This window comes from Curcuma longa, chromosome 16, assembly GCF_044706935.1.
Source record: "Curcuma longa cultivar G26 ecotype Majalengka, Jawa Barat chromosome 16, ITB_CL_G26_1.1, whole genome shotgun sequence".
Taxonomy (NCBI): Eukaryota; Viridiplantae; Streptophyta; class Magnoliopsida; order Zingiberales; family Zingiberaceae; genus Curcuma; species Curcuma longa.
The window spans coordinates 3,801,865-3,826,323 of record NC_133876.1 but is presented as its reverse complement, the minus strand read 5'-3'; the positions used below and the strand labels follow the sequence as shown (position 1 = coordinate 3,826,323).

Here is a 24,459-nt window from a genome sequence, read left to right as displayed (position 1 = left end):
TTGAGGTGTGTAGGGACATTGTTAGTATGAGTTTGGGCATTGTCGTGGGGGTCTTGCATGCGCTAAGATCACAAGGTGGCTCCACTCAAGTGCAGACAGGAATGTTGCACCAAAGGAATGTAACTAGCTAGCAGAAAGACAAACACTAGAGATGCTAGAAGAATAATGTTGGAAGAGATATCACAATGGCTTTGATGTCTTGTTAAGAAAAAAAAAACCATTGGGCTTTAATACCCTTTCCAGCCTCCTTTATCAATTTTTACTATTCATCATTGCAAAGTGATACCTTATCTATTATTATTATTATTATTAAAGTTATACTATAAACTTTGTGTTACATGATAATTACAATTATCTAACATTGGATTGTTCTCAAAGATATTATATCGACAGATATTCATAGAAAGGTAGTTAGTTAACAAAGGAAGAATGATCTTGAAACTTTGCCATGGTATCGATTGTCACTTCTGACACTAGTTCCTTGCCTCCATCGCATATCAAAAAACCCAAATTATAGCATCTGAAGATGGAAAACAAAGGTAATTATTAGAACTATCTCAATCTGCATTTGCAAATCTGGAACAAACTGTGCCCATTCATTAGAAACTCACCAACAAATTTGTAGTGTCAGCCTTTGCAGAACTGAGCTAGCTAGTCATCTATGTTCTTCATATATTCTTTTGAAAGTCTGGAATTTGTAATCAAAACCTGCTCCTTGACGAGAGAGTGTCCTGACTCTAGCAAGGCCTCCACCGATTGCTGCATCCAATACATGTATAGAAGTTTAACTCAGGATACCAATATGAACTAAAACAATTTGATCCATAAAAGAAAAAAAGAAAAGCAAACTATCATGAACAATTTGATACATTCATCGCAGCTGCATGAACAGAATACTACTTTTCATCCCTTGCTCAAGAGCTGAAGCTAATGGAGCATTTCGTCTCCCACAGGCAAACAGAAAATTTGATTAAACCAGTTAGATAGTCCTACAATTGTGTTCGAATCCAAGTTGTTACCAGATTAATTATTATCTAAATTGTATCCAAAAACTGATTCCCTAATAATAACAAAAAGGTAAAAGGAAATGTTTGAATAAACTAGAAACAAAGTAGGTCGAGCTAATGTTATGCACAGTAATATATTTTATTGAGTTCACTCAAGTTATCTCTCTGGTCGTCTATGGCAACGTTTCACCCATTAAATTTTTTTGGGATTTCTGGGACCACACTTTGGTAAAAAACGATTCAAGCAAAATTCTATGTGCAGCTGATTTTTAGCAAACCAAGTTCAATTTTAGTTAATTGATTGAATTTTTTGTCAACCAGATAATCAGATTTGGGACACTGATGGAAGGATTTATTATGGAACATCACAACAAATTAAATAGTAGTCTGCGTGCCAAATCAATTAATTAGGCTTGGACCACAATTTTGAGAATATAGCTGGATGAGTACGTGGGATTTCAGTTCGAGGATGATGAGGTTCAGTCCAATTAGATCCAAACTGTTGCAGGTTGGCCAGAATTGTGTATGTGGAAGGTCGAGTCTCTGGTGGGATAGTTCAAATTGGACTGTGATTCAGTTTGGGTGGACCAAGGAGTCATCTTAAGGATCCCAAGAGGTTGGTAAATTGAATCTGTGATGAAAATCAGGATCCCAAGAGGTTGCCTTAAACGAGTCTGTGATGAAGTCATTGAAGAAGGCAGAAGCGCAAGAAAAGAGCTGTTAGGTCACAGTGGCATAAAGGCCCAAAAAATAAACTGCCTGGCTTGCTAGGAATCTCACATATAGGTCCACCAGCGAAGGGCAAGTTCAGACAAAGTGGAACATTGGAGTTTGGCTCCATGGGGTTGGCTACCCCAGAACCCCTCCACTACTGAGAGGAAATGGAGTAAAATTGAAGCTAAGCAAGCTTTCGATTCTTTCTCATTACCTACTCTTCCCAAGTTCAAGACAAGGTGGCCTCAAAGGTTGAACATATTGAAGGTATGAAGCACTGGATGACTGACAATGGAAGGAAGCACATTGTTGTCCCGTTACAAGGGAAACAAGGGGTGAGGTCGGCGTCAAAAGGAGGCAGCAATTGAGCAGTCAGCAACATCATCAATGTAGATGGATCCTGGAGCCATGATTTGTTTTGATTTTATATAGTAAGTGATAGATTTTATATATGTACATGAAAGTTTTTTTCTTTTTTAAAAAATTATAAAATCATAAAGTACACTATAGACGTAGCAACTATAAAAGAAAACTTTGACTTAGATAATGAACTACAAGGCATTAATTTCAATTTTAAAATTTGAATTTGTAATTAAATTTGCTAATTATCCTATTTTAGATATGACAGGTTTAGTAAATCTTTATTTGGTAGTCCTCCAATATAGGAGATAGAGTTTTGAGTTATTTTTCTAGTTTGCTAAGATTTTATATTTCAATATTATAGTTAATATTTCATAAGTTGTCATTGCCTTTTAGCTAAGCTAAGTTAGTATTTTTTATGGGCGTGCTTTTATTTTTCAATTTTAGTTGGGTTAGAATCTTCAAAAAGACCCCAACTCACTATTGCAATTTATATTTAAATCAAAAATATTTTCTTTTTATAAATTTATTGTTAGAAGCTTGGTGCTTTGCGTTCATCTTTTCCCATGTTGGGTGTTGTGTCAATTGGTATCAGAGCCAAATTCCTATTTCGATCTCGATACGAGCTCCCAAATTGGGCTTCCAACGAAAGATTCTTGATATGTGGTTTGCCATCTCAATGTTCACTAATTCTTCCTCTTTGCTGGCTTATCTTTGCGTTGTTAAATCCAACAGAAGCTAAAACCAATCCCTGCCATCGCTCCTCTCATCACCATGTGATACCCTCCAACTCCCTTTAACATTTACATGCCGCTAGATTCAACATCGTCTCAATTCGACGTTGCCCCTCGAGCTTCTCCACCGTCCGTTGTTGCAAACTCACGACAACAGTTGTAACTTACAATTGCGCAAGGCACAACCAATACCAGACATTTCCCTCTTCTCTTAGATTCTCCCTCTCCTCATCATTGCATGTAGCTAGAGCTATGTCTAATGTGAATTTCCATGAAGTTGTTGCCTACTTATATTGTTGGCTGGCGATCTACCGCTCCAATGGACGTCAACAACATTTGTTCCTTTCTTGCTAACGTCATCCACACAAAGTCGCAAATCGAGACCCATTGTGCCATCTCTATTATCGTCATCCATAGGTCTATCGCTAATCACTACTAATTTGTGTTGCAACCCCACCCAACATAGTGACTCCTCCCTTCTTCACGACCATGGTTTTCCTCTCTCAGCAATCTACATAATCCTACACCCTCGACTGCTCAATGACTTTAGTTTCCTTCTACAACACAACATTGATTGCTCTTCTCCGCCTCCACCCGATCAAGAGGACATGGGACAGGAAGGCTTGGCTAATCATCTACTACAACAACTAAAGATAAGGCAAATTGAAATACAATTGGGATTTGCTACAAGATCTAGACTAGATCCTATCTAAGACATGTTTCAAGTCATGTCAAACTTCAATACAAGATTGAATTGCAAGATTACAAGAAAAGAGAATCAAGGCACAAACTTTATGAATCTTTAACATCAACAAAGCCGACATCATCTTGGTGTAATTGCTTTTTCTATTTTTGATTTTTTAAATTAGTTGATTAATTTTAAATTCTTGTATTTAGTTAATTTTTCTCAAAGGGAAGCCTTGATGCAATGATAAAGTTGTTGTCGTTTGATCTAGTGGTCATGAACTCAAGTCATGAAAATAACCTCTTGCAATACAAGATAAGACTGCGTACAATAAATTTAATGTGGTCCGACCCTTCTCCCAAAACCCTGTATTGTTAGGAGCTTCATGTACCAGGCTATCTTTTATTTAGTTAATTTTTCCCACAACTATAATGCATATCATCATTTCCTTATTTACATTGATCAATTATTCCATCATATTGTTTCTTATTTAGGTAGTAGTACTTTTCTATTAAAAAAATCATATGCATGATCTCTTTTTTTTCTTTACTTCAATTACACAGTTTATTTATATCATACACATATTTTTTCTGCATTATATTTAATTTATCATGTTATTTCATTTTATAATAATTATTACTTATCAATACTTAGATTGGAATGATGAGAGAAACACCCAAACTTCCACCAAATACATGTAAATTTTATAAGTGAGAGATATCAAGACAACCATACTTATGTGGACAATTAGCTTAGGTTCATAAAAATCATTGTACAATGCATTATCCCATGTCTAGAAAAGAATCAAATTAAAATCTAATATATTTTTTAATCAGTTAGATGACATTAAAAATTCTTTTGACCAACATAATATAACATCCACTAGGAAATATAGAAACTTGTCAAGACCATTAAAGGCCAAGACAAACATCAATCACACATTGGCACGAAATAAAAAAATAATTGATAAACTATATTCCATCAAATTTTAAGAGATGAGTACCTAATAAATATGCAAAGAAAAAATAATCCTTTTTAAGTGAACATTTAGTTAAATTAAAAGAGTTGCGCTCTAACAAACTTCCTGACAACTCAACTTCCATCGATGAAATTTTGGAAAAGCTCCCTAATGACACTTTAGATGAATCCCTTGACGATGCAATTCTAGAAAAACCCTTTTAATAACATTTTAGAAGTGTTAGATGAACCCCTTGATGATATAATTTTTAAAACAACCTCCTATTATTGACTCGACCCCTATAGGAAACAATCAACTTGATGTAGACCCGGAATTAAACTCACAAATTATAACTTACTCATGTTAATTAGAGAAGCCAAAATCGGATATTGAACCAAACGAATAACATGGACTAGGAATGACATACATCAACTTAAAAATTTACAAATTATTTAAGGCCTTTATTGGCATGTTTCCTTTTATTGTTGCTTATGACTTTACTGTTTTTTAATAAACTAATTTCTTAATTTGTTTTATCTACCAAATTGAGAGCTATATATATATATATTAATATGTGTTTTTTTTAGTAATCTATGTATCCAACTCTTATGATCCGGCTAATCTTGGAGGTGACCAGTCCGACCCCACGAAAGTTTTCCATCGACTACCAAGGTAAATCGGGAAGCATAGACGAGTCCTAATGGATGACCTAACATCACAAGTTTTTCTAACTGTCCAGATGTAATGTGCCCTGGGTGAGATTTGAACCTTTGTTGTCTAAGGGAATCCATCCCACCTCTTACCGTCACACCATATCTCCAAGAGCGAGAGTTATATGTGTTGATTATAAATGAAATTGTACCAAGTAAAGATTATTAAGGTACCTAGTAATATATAAAAAATATAAATTTTTTTTCTCAAAGTATATAAGCATTCATATCTTCTTAACTACTTTATTTGGTCATTGCTTACTTATTTTGTTATATCTATCAAAAAAATATAAAAAATTATTAGTTAAAAAAAGATAGTTGTCATTTTAAAAAAAAAAATTCTTGGACTTGGCCTCTTCTCCTTCCCGTGGCCCATGAACCTATTCATATCCCTAAACCTCTCATGAAAATCCTAAATCCCTCAAGTCGCCACCATCATTGTCGTCGTCCCTAAACCCTAAACCCCTCATGAAAACCCAAAATTCCCTCAAGCCATCATCATCGTTGCCACCGCTAAGATGTGTATGATTCATACATATATTTCCGATATCATTTAGCATGCATCTATTGCATTACATAAGCATATTTTGTAGAGTTTTATAGTTTTTGCATTCTTTTTATCTTTTTAGTTCGAAAAACTGCCTTTGCGTGTTTTATTGACAGGACGTGAAGTTGGAACTAAATTTGAGACGAAAAGCCTTGGAAGTGTGCATTCCAATATGATGCACGGTCTGATTGTGTCCCCTGACATGACCGTGCTTCACCTTTGGAGTAGAATGAGTATCGGAGCATCAATCATAACTTCCAAAATAGAACATGGTCGTATTTTGCCCTGACACTTGCTGAGGAGATGTTCAAAACGCCATACGGCCTAGTCGTGCTTCCTAATACGACCATGGTACGATGGCGGCACCCCAAGTTTTTAGGAAAGTTCGTTAAGATTTGATAATTTTAGATGTTATAAAAGGACCAAGGGGGCACTTGTTTGAGTTATCTGGGATCATAGAATCTCCCCTTCTCTATCAAGGGATTTCTCATGATAGGGAACTCTAAGAGAGAACCATCTTCTAAGGGGCCGCAAGGATTCCGTCCACTAAGGAGGCGAGGAGATCTTCCGAAGACGACATCGACACCTATAATTGAGTTTTCTTACTCTTCTCTCGTTCATTGAGTTGTAGTATGCTTAATTACATGACTTGGGCTTGTATCTAATCACGAATTGGAGAACGGCCGTACCCGACCTACCTTCTTTCCTTGCTAGGAGCCTCAGGGGAATCGAAAGAATAAGATCTAGTCCCTCGGAGTACCTAAGATTCTGAGTAGGTGGGCAGAGAGACCTCATGAACAAGACTTAAAGTAGCTAAGCCCAAGCTAGGAGCACCACGAGTGTCTGATGAAGCTGAATAAGGAAAATCCTCGGCTAGGCATATAAACATTCAGGTTTGCACAGATCAAATGTGAAATGCCATGAAAATGCTAAATTCATGAGCTGCTAGCATTTTTTCGAAATGAAATGTTCACGAAGCTAGTACCTACTTGATTTGGTCATGGTGTTATGAGTATAATTTTGAAGACAGATTATATATTTGTTTAAATGTTTGAATACAATCAAAAGAATGATTCTTCTCTTCAAAATGAAAGAAATGATCATAAGCATGATATTGGTTTATTTAACTGCACAGCTAGATAAAAAGTCATTAGCTTCTTCTGTAATTTGAAGTTGATAATGATGATCCAAGTATTACAATAGTTTCAATTGCTGATTGTTATCAGTCAGCACAACCAACACTTGTCATTTTTGACTGCAGACTGATAATGATATTACGATGGCGTGAGTGAATGTCACTACGTCATCTGTGTTGATATGATCTGGGTGGAGTGGCAGATTTGTCAGATTTAGTTTGACAAAATTGCAAGCTGTTCAATCCTATTCGTTCATGATTTGATGAACTTTCAATTAATTTATTATATTTTCTTATGGAGTTAAATCATTTCAAAGTTTTTTTTTGTGTGTCTACTCTCTTTAGACTAACCAATCGATCGAAATGACTAATTTCTAGACAAAGATCACATTGGCCTCTGCTGATGTCAATCCAACTCAGGCTATTGGTATCACTATCAGCTGCATTTTACAACTATGGATTATAGGATTAAGAGCTTTTTGATGAGCTTTAAATCATTTCTAAGTTTTTTTTTGAGTCTCTACTTTCTTTAAACTAACCAATCAATCGAAATGACTAATTTCTTGACAAAGATAACATTGGCCTTTACTGATATCAATCCAACTCAGGCTATTTGTATCGCTATCAACTGCATTTGGCAACTGTGGATTATAGGATTACGACTAATTTGATTTATCACAGCATTCTCTGAAGAGTGTCAAAGCGTGAAAAAATATACCAAGTGCCCACATGGCACAAAATGAAGACAATACAATCTATATCGGAGACCTAAACTGCTACACGGTGCAATCGAATCTTGGTAATACATGAAAGGAAAAATAAATAAATAATGTGCAAAAAGAAAGGTGCTAGCTTCTAGCGCTTTTCAGTTTCTTTTCTAAATCATAACCCCAAAACTTCTTGATTGGGTCAGTAATCACATACAAGTATCATAATAAAGAGATGATAATATTCAAGAGATGGAACTATGAAGTTTAACTCCAAAGATACAAGTAATATTCAAGAGATGGAAATCTCCTTTTAAATGTTTGAAATCCAATCATAAGAAAGCATCCAAATCTACAAGTTTCTAGTGCTTTTCAAAATGAAAAAGAAGGTTGATAAACATAATAACTGCATGATTTAGTTAATTACATGACTTTGGATTCTTTTGCAAGGAATCACTTTTAAGTTTACAGATGACATTTGTTTTCTAAATGTATGAAATACGCACACCAGTCACCGACTAATATTAGTAATAATCCAACATATGCCCCAAGAATTTAGTATTTGGATATATCAATTTTACCAGTGATTTGTGCAGAGCTATATCTTTAGACTTTAATAATCATTCAAACTTTTTTATAACTTAAACCATAATCTATTTTGATACCCATTCTAATCACTCCATTAATCATAATTGTTTGGCTGATCTACTTAGAAATAGGAACTAAAATCTTAATCACTAGGAACTAAAATCTTAATCACTTGAAACTTAATGCCAGTCAGATAGGCTACATCAAATCAGTAGGAAAAGAATTGAATAAGAGGGGAAAAAACTTTACAAATAATAAAAGCTAACAAATTACAAAGATAATGTATGTGTATTCAATATCATGATACAAAATTTTCATATATAGAATAAATCAATTTTAAAAATATCTTTGTTTCTGTCGAATGTTTACTTCTTTTCTTATGTTGTAATTACGAGTTAATGCAATGTCACCTTCACTGCACTTTGTATAACTAGAAACTAAAGATTTTATTATTATTTTTTTGTTTTAGATTTATTTACAGTATGATTTTAAAATTTGTAAATATCAATGGGCACCTACATTGTTTAAAGATATTTTTATTAAGGAACTCTTTACCGACTTTCAGCATTTTATTAAAAAATAAATAAATCATCAAATGTACGGTTATTTTATGAATGGATAGAATTATTTCAAGACATTTGCATTATGATTGTATAAATATGTAGCAGTTAGTCTTTCTATAAGTCATATTCAGCAAGTTATTATTCTAATATGAATTGCTTATCTGATATTATTTTGTAACCTTCTTTACTCTTTTGAGTTTTATTATAGTAGATCGTATACTATACTGCTGTTACATCTATGGATCATTAATTTGTTATTACTTGACATAATCAGTAACAACTGCACTGTAATTAAATACATCTCTCCTTTATTAGTAGAGTACATGTATTGCTCACTAATTAGAGAGGGCATTAATCATCCCACTCATTCCCTCTAGATATCAGACTAGATATTTAGGGGGTGCTTGGTACGCGGGTTTAGGAGAGGGGAATGGGAATGAAATTTATTTCATTCCCATTCTTAATGCTTGGTAGACAGGAATGGATATCCAAATAAGGATATGATACCCTTAATTTCATAACCTATCCCTCCCCCGGTTATCGCTAAATCCATTCCCACGCGCGGTGCATTTTTTTCCTAGCGGACAGCGGTACCCCGCGACTTTTCTTCTTCCCACTCGCGATTCTTCCCCTTCCTCCCTCCCTGCTGCCGCGATCGCCTCCCTACTGCCGCGATTCTTCTTCCCCACCCGCGGTCCGTGCGATCTCCCTCTCTGCCGCGATCGCCCTCCCTGCTGCCTCGCACGCGATCGCCCTCCCTGCTGCCGCGATTCTTCTTCCCCACCCACGGTTCGCCCTCCCTGTTGCCGCGATTCTTCTTCCCCACCCGCGGTTCGCCCTCCCTGCTGCCTCGCACGCGATCGCCCTCCCCTGCCGCGCGCTCCGCCGCCGCCTCCCTTCGGCCGTCACACGCGATCGCCCTCCCCTGCTGCCTCGCACGCGTAATAAAATTAAGGTTCTCATTTTTCTTCTCTTTTTCTTTCTCAAGATTGTTTTTTCAGGTAGTATCTCAGGCACGGTGATCACATTGTTTTTTGGAGGTCGTCTTCACGTTTGAGATTATAATGCAATTGTTTCCTTTATGGATTAAATTCATTAGGGGTGTCATATTTTCTTCTGATTCATTTTTTAAAAATAGAGTTAAAAATAGAGCCTTTATAGGATTTCCTATGGACTTAGGTTAGTTCAGACGAAGTGATCTCAATCATCAACGATTGCTTCATCATCAACAAAGTCTCCTCCATAGGAAATCTTATGGAGGGCTTCTTCATAAGATTTGTGGTTTGGTTCTGAAGAGCATTGTTTAATGTTTGTTCAAGTCGCATAATGCAGATTTATCTGCAAGAGCAAGTGTGGGATATCATATTTGCTTGATATTGTATTTTCACATGCTTCGACTAATTATGTTCGTTAGATAGTGGATGTACCGCCTAAAGTTTGTATAAAACTTTATTAAACAATTTGTCAAACATTATTCATATAAAAAGGTGAATTGTTGCAAACGGAATGCCTATAGATATTTCACACATGATAAATGGTATTGCTTTTTTAAAATTAAGATTGTTTGTTTCTTAAAACCATGCTGAACTTATAACAGAACTTGGTCCATGTTTTGTTAATTATGGTATTTTGAATTTTATGTTTTGTTAATTATGAGAACTTGGTCCAATTTTACTCTTCTTTAATTTGCTTTTCAACTTTTCGATTCTTTAATCTGCAAGCAAGTTTAATGCAGGTGGAGACAAAAATTACTCTCATTCTCTTTTCATTCATTTTCAAAAATTGTATGTTTGGGTTTATGGTGTCATTAACTTGATTTAATATTCTTTTAGGATGGAGAGTAATGCTGATGACTCTATGGGAAAAAATGTAGCACGAGGAAGAGGCAAAAATAAAGTTTTCTGGACGGAAGAGGAGAGTTGGGCATTAATAAGATGTTTACAAGATATGGCAACCGATCCTCTTTGGAAAACAGATGGTGGGTTCAAGAATAACTACATGGTCGAGATAAGAAAGATTATGATCCAAAAGTTACCAACTTTCACAAAATCTGTCAGTCACATTGAATCTAGGATTAAAATCTTAAAAAGAAAATTCCACGCTATCAATGAAATGTGCAGGCAAAGTGGTTGTACTTGGAATGATGTTGAAAAGAAGATAGCTTGTGAAGAAACATGGTATCTTGAATGGATTAAGGTATGCTTATTAGTCATTATTGGTTTTTATTCAAATTATAATGTCGTTTGTTGTGGTAACTTCCTTGACTTTGTTAAGTTGATTATTATATTTTTTTCGGACAGAATCACAATGATGCCAAAAGTCTCTATAATGTATCATTCCCTTATTTTTCGGAGTTAGAGATGGTATATGGCAAAGACAGAGCAACAGGCCTTGTTGCGGAAGATCCTATGATGGCTGCACAAAATATCACTGGTGTGGATGTTGAGTTGAGCATATCGGATGATAATTCACTTGCCGAAAAAGGAGTTGAAGTTGATTCGATGCCAAATCAACAACCTTCTATCACATCAAGAACATCTCACTCTAAGGAGAAAAAGAAATCATCAACTGATAATGTTAAAAAAATTTCGAAGAGGGCAAAGACTTCAACTGTGCAAAATGTTGATTCAGACTTCAAGTTACTCAGTGATCGAGTTGAGGGATTTATGCAAACTGTTAGCTCACACCTTGAGTCAATGTCATCTTGGGTTCAAGGTAAATCCTCAAAAATGCCCCAAGTTCTTGAGATATTGGATAAATATGGGTTCGTTGGTAAGAACAAGTACAAGGCTGCTCAAGTTATTTGTGAAGATTCTGTGAAAGTTGAGTTATTGTTCAGTTTGGATTCATCTGAAATTGAAGATTTTGTGCTCAGTTGTTTAGAATAGTATGCTTATGATGCTGTGTTTGATAACTACAGTTTTGCTTCTATCACTTTTGGTATTGTGGTAGTTGTTTTGATCATGTAAGACAATTGTGTTTAAAAACTTTGGAATTGCTCAGTTGCTTATGTTTGTGATGTTGGGTTTGATGAATACATTTTTGCTTCTTTCACTTTTGATATTGTGGTAGTTATTTTGATTATGTAAGACGATTATATTTTGGAGGATGATTTATTGTGGACAATTATGTCTTTTGTACTTTGGGATGAAAGAAAAATATTCATCATATTGTATTTTTTTAAAAATAAAATGATTTTGTCTATGACTCTATATGATTACTTTTGTCTTTTACATGTAAGGGTAAAATGGGAATTTTGACTGATTCCCATTCCATAATTTAAGCCAAACCAAACAACATTAATGGGAATAATACTCATTCCACTATTTATACCAAGCATCAAAAATTTGGTAATCATTCCCATTGCCATTAACCCCTCAATCAAAACCATTACCATTCCCATTACCGAATGTATACCAAGCGGCTCCTTACATGACTTAATTATGATATAATGTTTAATACCACCTTGGCTTGTTAATTATCTATTTTAGCACTTAGTCTTGTTTTTGCCTGATTTAATCCAATTTAATTTGGATAGTTGATTTGCTTAGATTTTTTGTGATTGTGGAAGATGTTTGATTTTCATCATTGCGTGTCATTCTTAACAATCAAAATAAGCAATCTATTAATAAATCACACCTATGACAAAATGATTAACAGAAAAAAGTAAATAAGACTGTTTCAATGGTATGTACTGCTTATGCAACACAAATAAAAAAGTCTACTTAACCTAATAATCATATTCCTCACTTTTCCATCTAGGCAGATAGTGATTGATTAGTTTGTATCACAAATAGAAGCAAACAAGTTACTTCTGAGATTGTTCATTGGGATAGACCATTATCTGTGGGAATTTTTGCAGATGAGCATGATCTACAACAATTTAATTTTTTTCCAATATAATTTTTATTTAACAATTATCGTGTAATTTCATAGCATGCAAAGTATTTCTTAGAAATCAGTGGGTTTTATGTGTGATAGTTCTCTTGCTAGCAATGGTGTAGAGGGCCCATTTGGAATTGTGGTTTTCTTGTCTCCTGGACAAAGTTTACAAGAGTTGAATTTGACAAGACTAAGAGTTATATGATCGATAGTCCTATAATCCAGAGAACTGATATTAAATTGGTTATCATTCCTGAAATTAGAGAGACTGAAAACACAAACATTATTGGCACTCACCTGATTTAGTTAATGAGCATAAACTAGAGATAAGGGTTTCTTCTTTGTTGAATTCCTCAGCATTTCCCTGTTCTATATACGTTGACTTCTGAGCATCATGGCTACCAACATGATCTTGGCTATGTTACTGACCTTTAAATCCTCCATTTTTGGCTAAGCACATATGTTTCCTATGAAGTTTAAAACAATTTTCTTTGGTGTTTCAAGGCTTTTCAGTAGGTACACCAAAGAGCATCTTCACCAAGGAACATGGTAGTCTCATCTAACTCTTGATCAGAATAGGATTGCTTGTGATACTGATTCTTATCACCACTTTTCTTATTCATCATGGTTGAGCTTTCTATCAAATTAGGCTCTAACACCATACTACTACTTTTAAGCCCAGACTACTATGAACACCTCATTAAGGGAAGACAGCTTTTCGTTCCCAAGAATTTGAACCATGACTTGATCAAAAATTGAATTAGACTGTAAAAAATCACATCTTCCCCCACAAAATTAACTAGTGTTTGAGTATCTTGCTATGTTCCATCTTCAAATTTTTATACTGATCCATCTCCAACCATAGTCTCTTCATCGAATTGTTATTTAGTTTGATTACCTCGCTCAGTATTTGTAATCTTTGTCTTTAGGTCATCAATCACACAAGAATGTTTAGCTTTCACGTATGATTGCTCAACTATTTTGCACACTCCTCATGTGGGAGAGAAGCATTTCCAAATGGATTTAACTCTAAAGCCATGATAAAATTATCTAACAGTATCTCATGCTTGATAATTTACATCTGTGGAATCTAGTATTGGTCGAATAAGATGGCTAAGTTTCTCTTTCCCTTCGAGAAGGAAATTAAGCATTGTAATTCTCAGCCATGGTTAGATTAAGGAGTGGCAAAAATAGGTTAGGTTCAATCAATAGAGATATTGTTAGAAGTTCCTGACATGATTTGTAGTGCAATAAATAAAAGAAAAAAGAACATTTCAAGGATGAAAGCTTAGATAGAGATTGCACAACCAACACTAAGATAGAAGAGAACTAGTTCCTTACTTGATTTGCAATGGAATAAAGAAAAAAAAAAGAAGATTTTGAGGATGAAAACTTGCATAGAAATTGCACAAGTCAAGCAAAACACTGAGATAAAAGAGAACTAATGATGAAGTCTCAGTTACATCAATAGAAGGATACAAAAAAGATATAGCTATCTATACTTGAAGGAAAAAGTCAGATCCCAGTAACATGGGGCTCTGATTATATGTGGAAGAAACTCTTCATATTTCCAATTCTCCATGTACAAGGGTACAGGGATATGATCTCCATTATATGGTCAAGTCCCCGAAAAAATAAGGAAACAAGTATATAAGTAGATAATGTAAGATTAAAGAAATAGAGAGCAAAGAAGGAGAATAAAAAAATAGAAATACGAGAGATTTCCTATGTACAAGAATTCTTTTAGCTAACATAGACATTCCAGGAAACATAGCAGAAAATATTCCAAAGACTCCAAGAGCAATGCTTCATTAATTCAGATGGAAGATAAATAAAATAAATTAAGAAACTTTTACTTGAAGGAAATGAGGTGAAGGAAGAAAGTGAAAGGATAAGTTCAGGCCTACTTCCTACGACTCACTTCCACAGAATCGGATGGAAATTGAAGAAAATACGAATTTGACTGGTATACTGTCCAAACTGCTAAAATTATTGTTCTGGCCTGGCCCATTTCTAATTCCAAATAAACATTAATGAAAAGCATGAAGTCTCGCTTCTTTTTATTTTTATTTTCCATAACTTGTAATCACTTCCTTCCTTTCTACTTCCTTTTCCCCAAGTAAAGACCACCAAACTTCTCAAGGAAAAGAAAAAAAAGACAGAAATTGTTTCCATATGATAAAGCTAGAAATCGCAAACCTTGGGCTTTCCAAACCAGGTCATGGCCTTGAAGGTAGCCAATCTCTTCATGAGATCCCCTCGATCCCATGGCCGACAAGATGGAGCCTCCGCGATCGACCCCAATGACCCGGACGGAATCCTCACTCCTCTGTCGAAGCTCCTCCCACTGGAACCTGATTCCGTTCTCTTCCCACTGTTCCGCACGCTAATTCTCATCAGAATCAACTAAAGCTAAAATCCTCCGCGATCCTCCGGGTTCGAAGGAAATGGAAAGAGGTTCTGAAAAGCCGCTTCTCTGGATCATCCGCCGCCATGCCAGGCGAGGAACAGGATCGGTGTATATCTTGTTGGCACCGAATTGGGTTTGGGTTTGCGCAAACGCATATCTCTCAATCGAGGAGATTTAATACGATGTGAGACTATTATATAATAAATATTAAAAAAATGTAACATTATTATTATTTTTTTAAAAAAAATAATTTATAGATTAATTCTAAAAAAACTCGTGCTAATTGCAAGGTTCTTATGAACAAGAACTAACTGTAGCTATCAAAGCTAAGACATCCTATAATACTGCTAGTGTTGAAGAAACTCAGAAGTGTAGCTATGGACAACAAAGTGGCAAACAACGCAAGGGCATACTACCTTTTTACAATATATTCATCGGAAATTAACAATTTGTGTTGGATCAGCTTTTCCATGGACTTTTTGGAGCCACGATGAAGCTTCATTACTCCCTGTACTTGGTTAGGTCAAATGTTAAAGTTCTTGAACAGCTAGCTGCAAATGATGATTTAGGACAAACACAAACTTGAGTTAGATGTGCTTGCTGATATTTATTTAAATAAGTCAACCTTACAATGTAGACTCACCTTTTCTCAGAGTCTCTATAAACGCCAATTCCAATGCCTCAGCTTTGTCATAGAAACTGTCCTTGAGTGAGATCACGATACTCTGGAAACCACATCCTCCATCACTTTCTTGGCTGCTCCGAGGCGAGCACCATCGCATGATTTGGACCTAATGAACCCAGCAGCAACCTTGGCAACATTCAGGTTATCTAAAGCTGCATCAACTTCATCCAGTATAAAGAATGGAGATGGCCTGTAACTGAATCAGTAAGAAAAGAGAAGATGAATGAATTTCGCATTGTAGTGATTCAGCATTACCAGGGCTTAAATCTTAGCAGTAGGCATACTGAAGGCATTTAATTTAAAATCAAAGAATGATTATTAGTTTAGAAAGTCCACATCGAGTTGCATAAAGGGCAGCTAGCCCGGTCCACATCGAGTTGCATAAATTTATAAAATCTATTAGAAAAGATATTGAAAGTTCTCGAGCAAGATAAACATGCAGCTAGACTAAGTTATCCATCAGAACAGAAAATAATCACATTACCTCAAAAATAACTATGTTTTAGAACCAATAATTCAAAATTCAAATGGCATTAAAAAGAAATTAAGTAGTTTTCATATAGAACCATACAATTTCCTGTATTGGCTAAAGCTTGAGCAACAAGATAAGTTGGTACTTAGCAACAACCAGGATACTCAGGAGCAAGTGAAATCAAGTCATCATTTCAAGAACACAAAAATTTGCTGCTCAGAAAATCAGAACGTTGCTGATGAGAAATACCTGTGAATTAATTGCAAAGAGCAAGGCAAGGGCTGCAACTGTTTTCTCACCGCCTGATAACTGCTCCATATCCCTGAACCGTTTGGTAGGGGGCATGGCTGTATATTTGATTCCATGTAAGAAAGGCTCATCTTCATTTTCTAGGTTCAAATAAGCTGTCCCCCCAAGAGGATGTGTTTGACTCTTCGTCAATTGCTTGTAAATTTTGTCTATACTTTTAGATATATGATCAAAGGCCTCCATGAAATGTTCATACCTGGAAAATTCAAAAAAGGGGAAATGTACAACAGGTTGGTAAAATATAATTGATTAGAGGGGAAGAAAAACTAAAACATGTAAATAATGAAACTGCAAACAAAGAACTTTCATATTCGCCAATAAATCAAGAAAATTGAGATAATTGACTAACATTAGAATTAGGATGCTCTATTAATTAACAATTATGGTTCTGTACACAAGATGAGTCCATGGAAAGATCTCTGGTATTGCTTTTGGTATCATTTTCAAACTTCCAATAAGTGAAATCCATTTTCTATTGTATGGAATCTAGTATGCATTGTTGTAAATAAACATGGATGCAACTATAAACCGTTAATAAGGTAATATACAGATTGGTAGAAGGGACTAGCTGAGGTGGTAAAAGCATAGGATAGTTTTCCCATACAACCATGGCAGCATAGTTGATTCCTCACTTCACACAATCATCCCTAGCTTGCCATCAGCTCAAAAAATTGAGCTGTATTTGGCTTCTTCATTTGATTTTGAGAATCTTTCTTTAGGGCATTCTTCATTACATCCAAAAGCATCTTCCTCATGCAACACGAAGCCCATTACTGTTCCTCCTAGGCGTAGCACTCTGGTCCTCTAACCACTGCTTCTCTTCTCTGTTTGCTCTTCCTTTTCACATGGTCAGGTACAGCTCCTCTCTTCTTGCAGCTCCAGTGGACCTGCATCTCAGGGACTTGTGTCTGTAGGTTCTTCTAGCATGTATCATTCAAGGCGCTGATTTCTTACAGTGCTTCTGCTTCTTGACATCAAAGAACCAGAAAGCAGCATTGATTTGTAGATCACAACATTGAATTCTCCTACCATCTTTTCCATCCATAAGCAGGTAGCAAGCTCAACAGCCATCTGTAAGATCAATAGGCCCTTACCCATTTCTCTAGTATGCATCCTCTATCCAAAACTTTCTTTTAATCAGGCCTCCCATGTTCCGTTCTCTTCCCTTCTTCCTATGAACCTCAAGAAGATCTTTCTAAGAGATCACTGAGAAATCAAGATCTGATCCACCCGTGTCTGCTACCACCTTGTCAAGAGCTCGAATGCTAAACCAAGCATTACCACACTTTCAAAGAGCACTCTCCATCTAGTGATGCCATGCACACTGCCGACCTCAATAGGGACCTCAACAGGAGTGATTAAGTGGGATTACTGCAATCCATGCTTATCATCCACAATCTTAATTGCTGCACTATCCTTACTAACTAGTGATATAGCTCAGCAGCTATTTCTTTCCAAGATCAGAGTTCTTCAACTATTCCCCTGCTCTTTTGCCATAAAACTCAATGTGACAGTCTTCTAGGGAGTAAGTCTTCAGTATTAATCCTGCTATTAGTATGCCAATTGAAGAGTATCCACACTTCAATTGCAAACTTCCCAGTATGCATCATTCCAATCCATCACATCTTTAGGCTGTGCAGATTCTTCTATTGCTAGTTTGATGCATGCTTGTGCATCAAATACTAAAATCCTAGATTCAGATTCTGAGTGTATCCATAGTAATAATTCCACTTTCTATGACCTTACATCATCTAACCCTCCAAATGTTACCCTAGTTGACGGACCATTATTATCACGAAAATGCATTGGTCAGATTGTTCGTACTCAATCCTTCTCAGTTTCTTTTGTTTTCTATATGCCTCCTTTGAGTTTACATTTGAGCAAACATACAAAGTGATTTCTTAATAAAAGTTACTGCTATCTTTGCTTATATTCAACACGTCAATGACCCAACAATTGCAACAAAGTATAATCATAAACTCACTTAATAAATATTGTTTAAAAAAAAGCAACACAATATACCAAACAAGAAATATAAATTGAGTTCTTAAAATAATTTAATTCTTCACTTCTTTATTAAAAAAAAAACATGCATTAGATGAATTTTGAAATTGGATGGATATGATAAGAAATAAGAATTTGAGAGAGAAAATTGGAATTGCATCTACAACAACAACCAAGCCTTATCCCACTAGGTTGGGTCAGCTAAAATTGGAGTTGCTTTTATTAAGAGAAAACTCTAAGAGACGCACTTAAGATAGTATGAATATTTAGTTAAGCAACAAATAAATGTCCCAATTACACGATGTAATACCATGATAAATATGTATATTAATCGAGGAAGAAGAAGACCAACGAGGACTTTATTAGCAATGATAAAACAAAATAAATATGAGGATACAGTAGGGAATCGAGTTCAATAGCATAGAAGGATCCATATAGATGATCTCACTTAATGGGATAAAGGTTTGGTTGATGTTGTAGATGAATTTTGAAATTCGAATGTTAAATTTCTCTAATTTTTACTTCATTACCTTTGCTCTTGCTTTGTTTTTCTTTGATTCCCACCTATTCATATCAAATTAAAATATATATTAATTAATGAGCATATAAAAAAATTAGTCTGATAAGAAAATATCTTGAATCTAGTGGTGTAAATGAGTCGAGTTATACTGAACCAAGTTTAGTTGTGTTCAATCTATTTTATTAACTTATCGAGCTTGTTCAAACTTATTTATTAAAAATCTTACCAAGCTCAAGCCTTTCATCGAGCTCAACTAACAATTGTTGTTGCCTTTATAAAATAGGTTAAACATTTATCTAACATATACAACTTATATTTTTTTTAAGATTATAAAAATTTACAAATAACTATATTGTTATATATTTGATTAAAAAAAGAAATAATTTACAATCAAATTTTACAAAAATTAATAAATAAGTTTATTTATAAATTGTTCATGAACTTCAACAAACTAAGTTTATTAGTGTTCAAGCTATATATATATATATATATTTATTTATTTATTATTGAACAAACATAAATGAACTTTATCAAATCAAATAACAAGCTTGTTCACCAACGTCCAATTCATTTACAACCTACTTGAATCAATTTCTTTTGGACACATTGATTTTCTAATAACAATATTAGTAGCTAATTATTATTATTAATAAAAGTTATTATACATCACCAATTATTAAATACAATAACTAATTCATAAAAGATTTAATAAAAATATTACACAAAAATTATTAGTGAATGTAAACGTTATTATCAAATTAAAATGATTATTCATTAATTATTGAGAAGGGATGCTATGAATTATTATTAAGATTGATAAATTATTAAATTCAGTAAGTCATAGAGATCTAATAATATGAACATTATTAATATTTATTAATTAAACAAAATATTTAATAACTAATGCAAGAATGGTAGAGAGAACTGAGAAACCTAGCACATGATACTAAACGAGTACACTTAGCTACTAATTAATAGTCATTCACATAGAAGCTCAAAGACCTAGATGGCAACAAAAATAAATAGGAAACTATTGCAAATTATTTTTAAATATATTTATAGATTTGTGAACTAGGTGATTGGTAAAGGGCACAAAGCTTATCAATTCACATACACATTCACCAACTCCAGTGGTTTGGCGAATACATCATCACTTGGGGCATCTCCCAACATATAAATTCTACAAAAAGTTACTCCTCATTTATGGAGTATTCAGAGTCTTAGTGTGAATCCCAGCAATTAGTTAAATATTTTTTTTATCCTTCTTCAATAATTAAAAGACAGCAAATGTACTTCTGCTCCGAATAACCGTTTGTGTTCCCAGTAATATCCCTTAAAGCTTGTTTTTAGATATTTTGTTGGCTATATTGATTATTTTTCTTGAATGGCATAACACTTCTTGATGGAAAAAAGGTTTGAAACTCTCTATTTTCTCACCTTTTGAGATGCCATAAAAATATAGGTTGGAACCCCAATTCATGTGTTACAAGTGGCAACACCAAACATACTTCTCTAGTACCTTCCTCTCTAACCAAAGTAGTCTCCATCAACCCTCTTGCTCTAATATACCTCAACAAAATGGCATGAATGGATCAAATAATAAGCATTTGATTGAGACTAGAAGAACATTACTACTTTATATGCAAGTCCGTCTGCAACTTTGGGATGGATCAATTCTCATGTCATGTTAGCCTATAAACTATATATCATCTTTTGTTCTTCATGATCAAAGACTTGTTTCTATTCTCTAACTATTTGTTCATTATTATCCTGGACAAAGTTGTCCTGATAGTTTATTAAATGCATCCTCTGTAGCTATTCTTATCTAGATAAAGTTAGTCATTGTTTTTCATCTGATTTTCATAAGGCTTTCACCTAAGATGATTTTTTTGAGACCTTTTTGTCCACTCCACTTACCACGCTTGAGTCTCTAGGTGAGGTACTTGTAATTCATATTCTTCATTATCTATACCGTCATTTTCTACAACATAGTGACTTATAACAACTCAACCACTATAAACCAATTGTAGAAGACCATGTTATTCCTATTTCATTATCCATACCATCATTTTCTACTACAGAGTGACTTATAACAACTCAGTCACTATAAACCCAATAGTAGAAGACCACAATCTAAATTAGTTAGTTGCTCCACCAAACTCATCATCCTACTAGAATCCTCGATTGTGGATCCTACCTTCGATCTTGGATCTTTTTATTGCTGTACAGAAAGGAACTCATCAGAGCACCATTTCACATCTCCTTCTCACTATATTTCATGTGCTTCCTTATCTTAGACTATTTTAGAGTTCCCATCTGATTTGAGATGGAGAGATATTATAAATGAAATGATAATGTCACATTCCAATAGTACATGTGAACTTATCACCCTTCTCCCTTGACGGTTGATTGAAATGGGTACTTACTATTTAAACATCTATGATGGCTCAAATAACAAAGCTAAATCTCAATTAGCAATCAAGGAACACAAGGATAGATGGTGTTGATTATATAGACACATTCTCCCCTAGACTAAGCGTGCTTCAGTCCATCTCTCATATTAATGACTATATCCTAATAGTCATCACATCAATTAGATACCAAAGAATGTTTTCTTCCAAGGAAATCTAGATAAGATATACATGGAGCAAGCTCCTAAGTGTGTTTCTCGAGAAGAGTATGGCCATGTGCGCAAATCAAAAAAGTCTTTGTACATGTTAAACCAATCTCTAAGAAAATGATTTGGTGAATTAAATTATACTTTTCTCCAATTTGGTATAACGAGCATATCAGATCACATTTCACCTTCCTCTTCATTTGGAAATTGTAACATTCTTATTAGTTACATAGGTGATACTAGCAAGTGGTGAATTACAAGGTTAAAAGCATATCTTCATCAATACTTTCAAACAAAGAATTTAAACATATATATATATATATATATATATATATATATATATATGATAAAATGTGCTTGATATACTTGAGGAAGTTGGAATGAAAGGAGCTAAGATTGTTGACACTTCTATCGAGCCAAATATCAGATTGATGCCAAGGAGAAGGGAATTATATGATTTAGATAAGTACTGAAGATTCATTGGTAAATTGAACAGTTTTACTATCACCGGACTTAACACCTCCTTATGTATAATCAATCAATTTCTCAAATCTCCATTCCGTCATCATTGGAAGACAGTTTTAAGTATTTTTAATACCTTAACAATTCAGCCCAAAAAAGATTTCTATATTATGACTGAAGCCATCTTCAAATTATAGGGAATTGAGATGAAAATTGGGCTAGTTCTTCCAATGATAGGAGATTCACGTTAAGCTATTGTGTGTGTGTGTTTTTTTGAGGCAATGCAATATCTTTGGAGAGAAATAAGCAACGTGTAGTAGTCAGGTCAAGTGCAAAGGCAAAATACAAGTTATGACTCACTATATGAGTCTATCTGGTTAAAACAATTACAAAGTAGGGTAGTGCTCCTATTGACCAATTAAAGTTATATTGTGAAAATCAAGTCATGCATATTATCTCCAACCTAGAGAAAGCACAAAGAGATAGTTCTATAAGTGCAATTTGTGAGGATCATTACGTCTTTTTTTAGCTCCAATTACCACACCTAGTTGCAGTGTTCTCTTATATATTTTTTATCCAACTTGCGAGAAAGTGTTGGGAATTTATTTTACATTATTATGCATGTATATGGGTATGATTTTATAATTGTAATAAGGAAATATAAAAATAACTAGAAAGTACAACCTAAGGGGCTAAAACCCTAATATAATTTCCCCACATTAACATCTATTATCATTCATCAGAATTAAAGCTCCGCTAGACAATACTTGCATTGGATTGTAAATGAAAAAAATAATTAAATTGTAAGTAGAAGTTCGATCACAAATGCCTTAGCAACTAACTTTTTTGTAAATTAGCCCCAAATAGTGCAGACATATCAGGTCACATAACTAGAGTCATTCAACAATATGCTGCATAAGACAATTATAATACTTGTTAAAGAACTCAAATTACAATGACATACATTTTCTTGATACAAAAGTGTACCTTTTTTGTCTAACAGAGTTATATCGTTCAGATATTTCCTTCTCTTCTTTCCTAGCTGCTTCAAATTTCTCAATTACTTCCTTTTCTTTCCCTTGTAGTGCTTCATACTGATCAAGTGCTTTTAAGTTAGGAGCCGTTCGTTCAATTTCAACCATCAAATTGTCCATCCTTTTCTTGAAATCTAACTCAAGTTTTTCTCTCTCAGAAGCTCTCATCTCCTGCAAATATGTTCTTCTCAGCTGAGTATAGTCGAAGACAGGTTGTGTGCTAGAAGATTCAATTTCCATTCCATCATTGGCCATGGGGAGTTTCAACTGCTCAAGCTCACACTTATCAAGCACCTCTTGCTTACTAGATCTAAGCTGTTCAAGTCGTGCCTCCTGTTGCAAAAGAAAGCCTTCTTAGGATGACATCAATAGACAAGTTTAATTTACTGCCATGATGTTAAGGATGAATACAAATCTATTTTTTCCCATAACATTTTAAGAGCAATATCTCTATAGGAAATTGAAAGACAGTGGAAAAAGAAACATCGTCCAACCTTAGAATTTATAACACGTTCCAGCTTCCCAATAGTTCCTTTGAAACTGTCACTCTTTTTTTTTTAGTTCGTCAATAGCATCTTCACACGCATCTGACTTGACCTTCCACTCTACAAGAAAAGAGAATCAATAATTTGTTGTCATCCTAAATTGAGAAGCAAACTAGAAATTATCAAAATCTTAAGCATATGCCAAAATTGCATTTAGAAATATACTTTAGAGACACTGGTTAGTATAAAGCATGGTTTAAAATGTCACATCGAGTCAGTCAACATAGACGGAATTTACATTCCGCCCAGCACCGGTGTAACATTCACAATATTACCATACTACGGCAGGTGAATTATGGTGATGGGCAAATGCGTTGCATGAGTTTCTGCAGCATCGACAACGTCGCACGAGTGTCTACTGTCATCAGTGAGGATTGAACAAAGGTTCTGCACTTTCATTACATCACCAAGGTTGCATGCATGTTTTTTTTACTTTTATGGTGTCAGGAGGATCATGCAAGCATTGGCGAGGTCACGTATGGTCAAGCAAGGGTTTGGCAAAATCACACGAACTTCTCTTTTTGTTCAAAATCTTCCTATTGTTGTTTGTCTTCTCTGGGTTTTGTCACAACATCCCAAAATATTGTTTGCTTTCTCTAAACTTCATCATGGCATCCTGAAATGGAAAAGGTAATCTCCTTCCTTCTCCTTTTCTACCCCTCTTCGCCTCCTCAATGCCTTTGGTACCAATGTCTCGCACGCTCGATATGACATGAAACTGTCTTTTCTGGCCAAGGATCAAAACCCCATTCAAGATTTCAAACCATGGTACAATGAACATTTTGTTTGGACGTTTGTAAATTGATGTTGG

General features: G+C 34.7%; 1 protein-coding gene, 1 long non-coding RNA gene and 1 pseudogene across 2 annotated transcripts; 1 reads left to right on the top strand and 2 right to left on the bottom strand.

Annotated features, from left to right (window-relative positions):
- Nucleotides 1-280: 280 nt before the first annotated feature.
- LOC141847680 (uncharacterized) lies at nt 281-15,003 on the bottom strand. Its single transcript, XR_012603421.1, has 3 exons — nt 14,790-15,003; nt 612-759; nt 281-520 (listed from the first exon to the last, which is right to left on the bottom strand). It is a non-coding gene; the product is annotated as an uncharacterized LOC141847680 (long non-coding RNA).
- LOC141847679 (uncharacterized) lies at nt 10,542-11,643 on the top strand. Its single transcript, XM_074735743.1, has 2 exons — nt 10,542-10,904; nt 11,009-11,643. The coding sequence occupies exons 1-2, from the start codon at nt 10,542-10,544 to the stop codon at nt 11,594-11,596; spliced, it is 951 nt and encodes a 316-aa protein (XP_074591844.1). The 3' UTR covers nt 11,597-11,643.
- A 759-nt stretch (nt 15,004-15,762) lies between the features above and the next one.
- Nucleotides 15,763-24,429, bottom strand: LOC141847600 (structural maintenance of chromosomes protein 1-like; annotated as a pseudogene).
- Nucleotides 24,430-24,459: the final 30 nt, after the last annotated feature.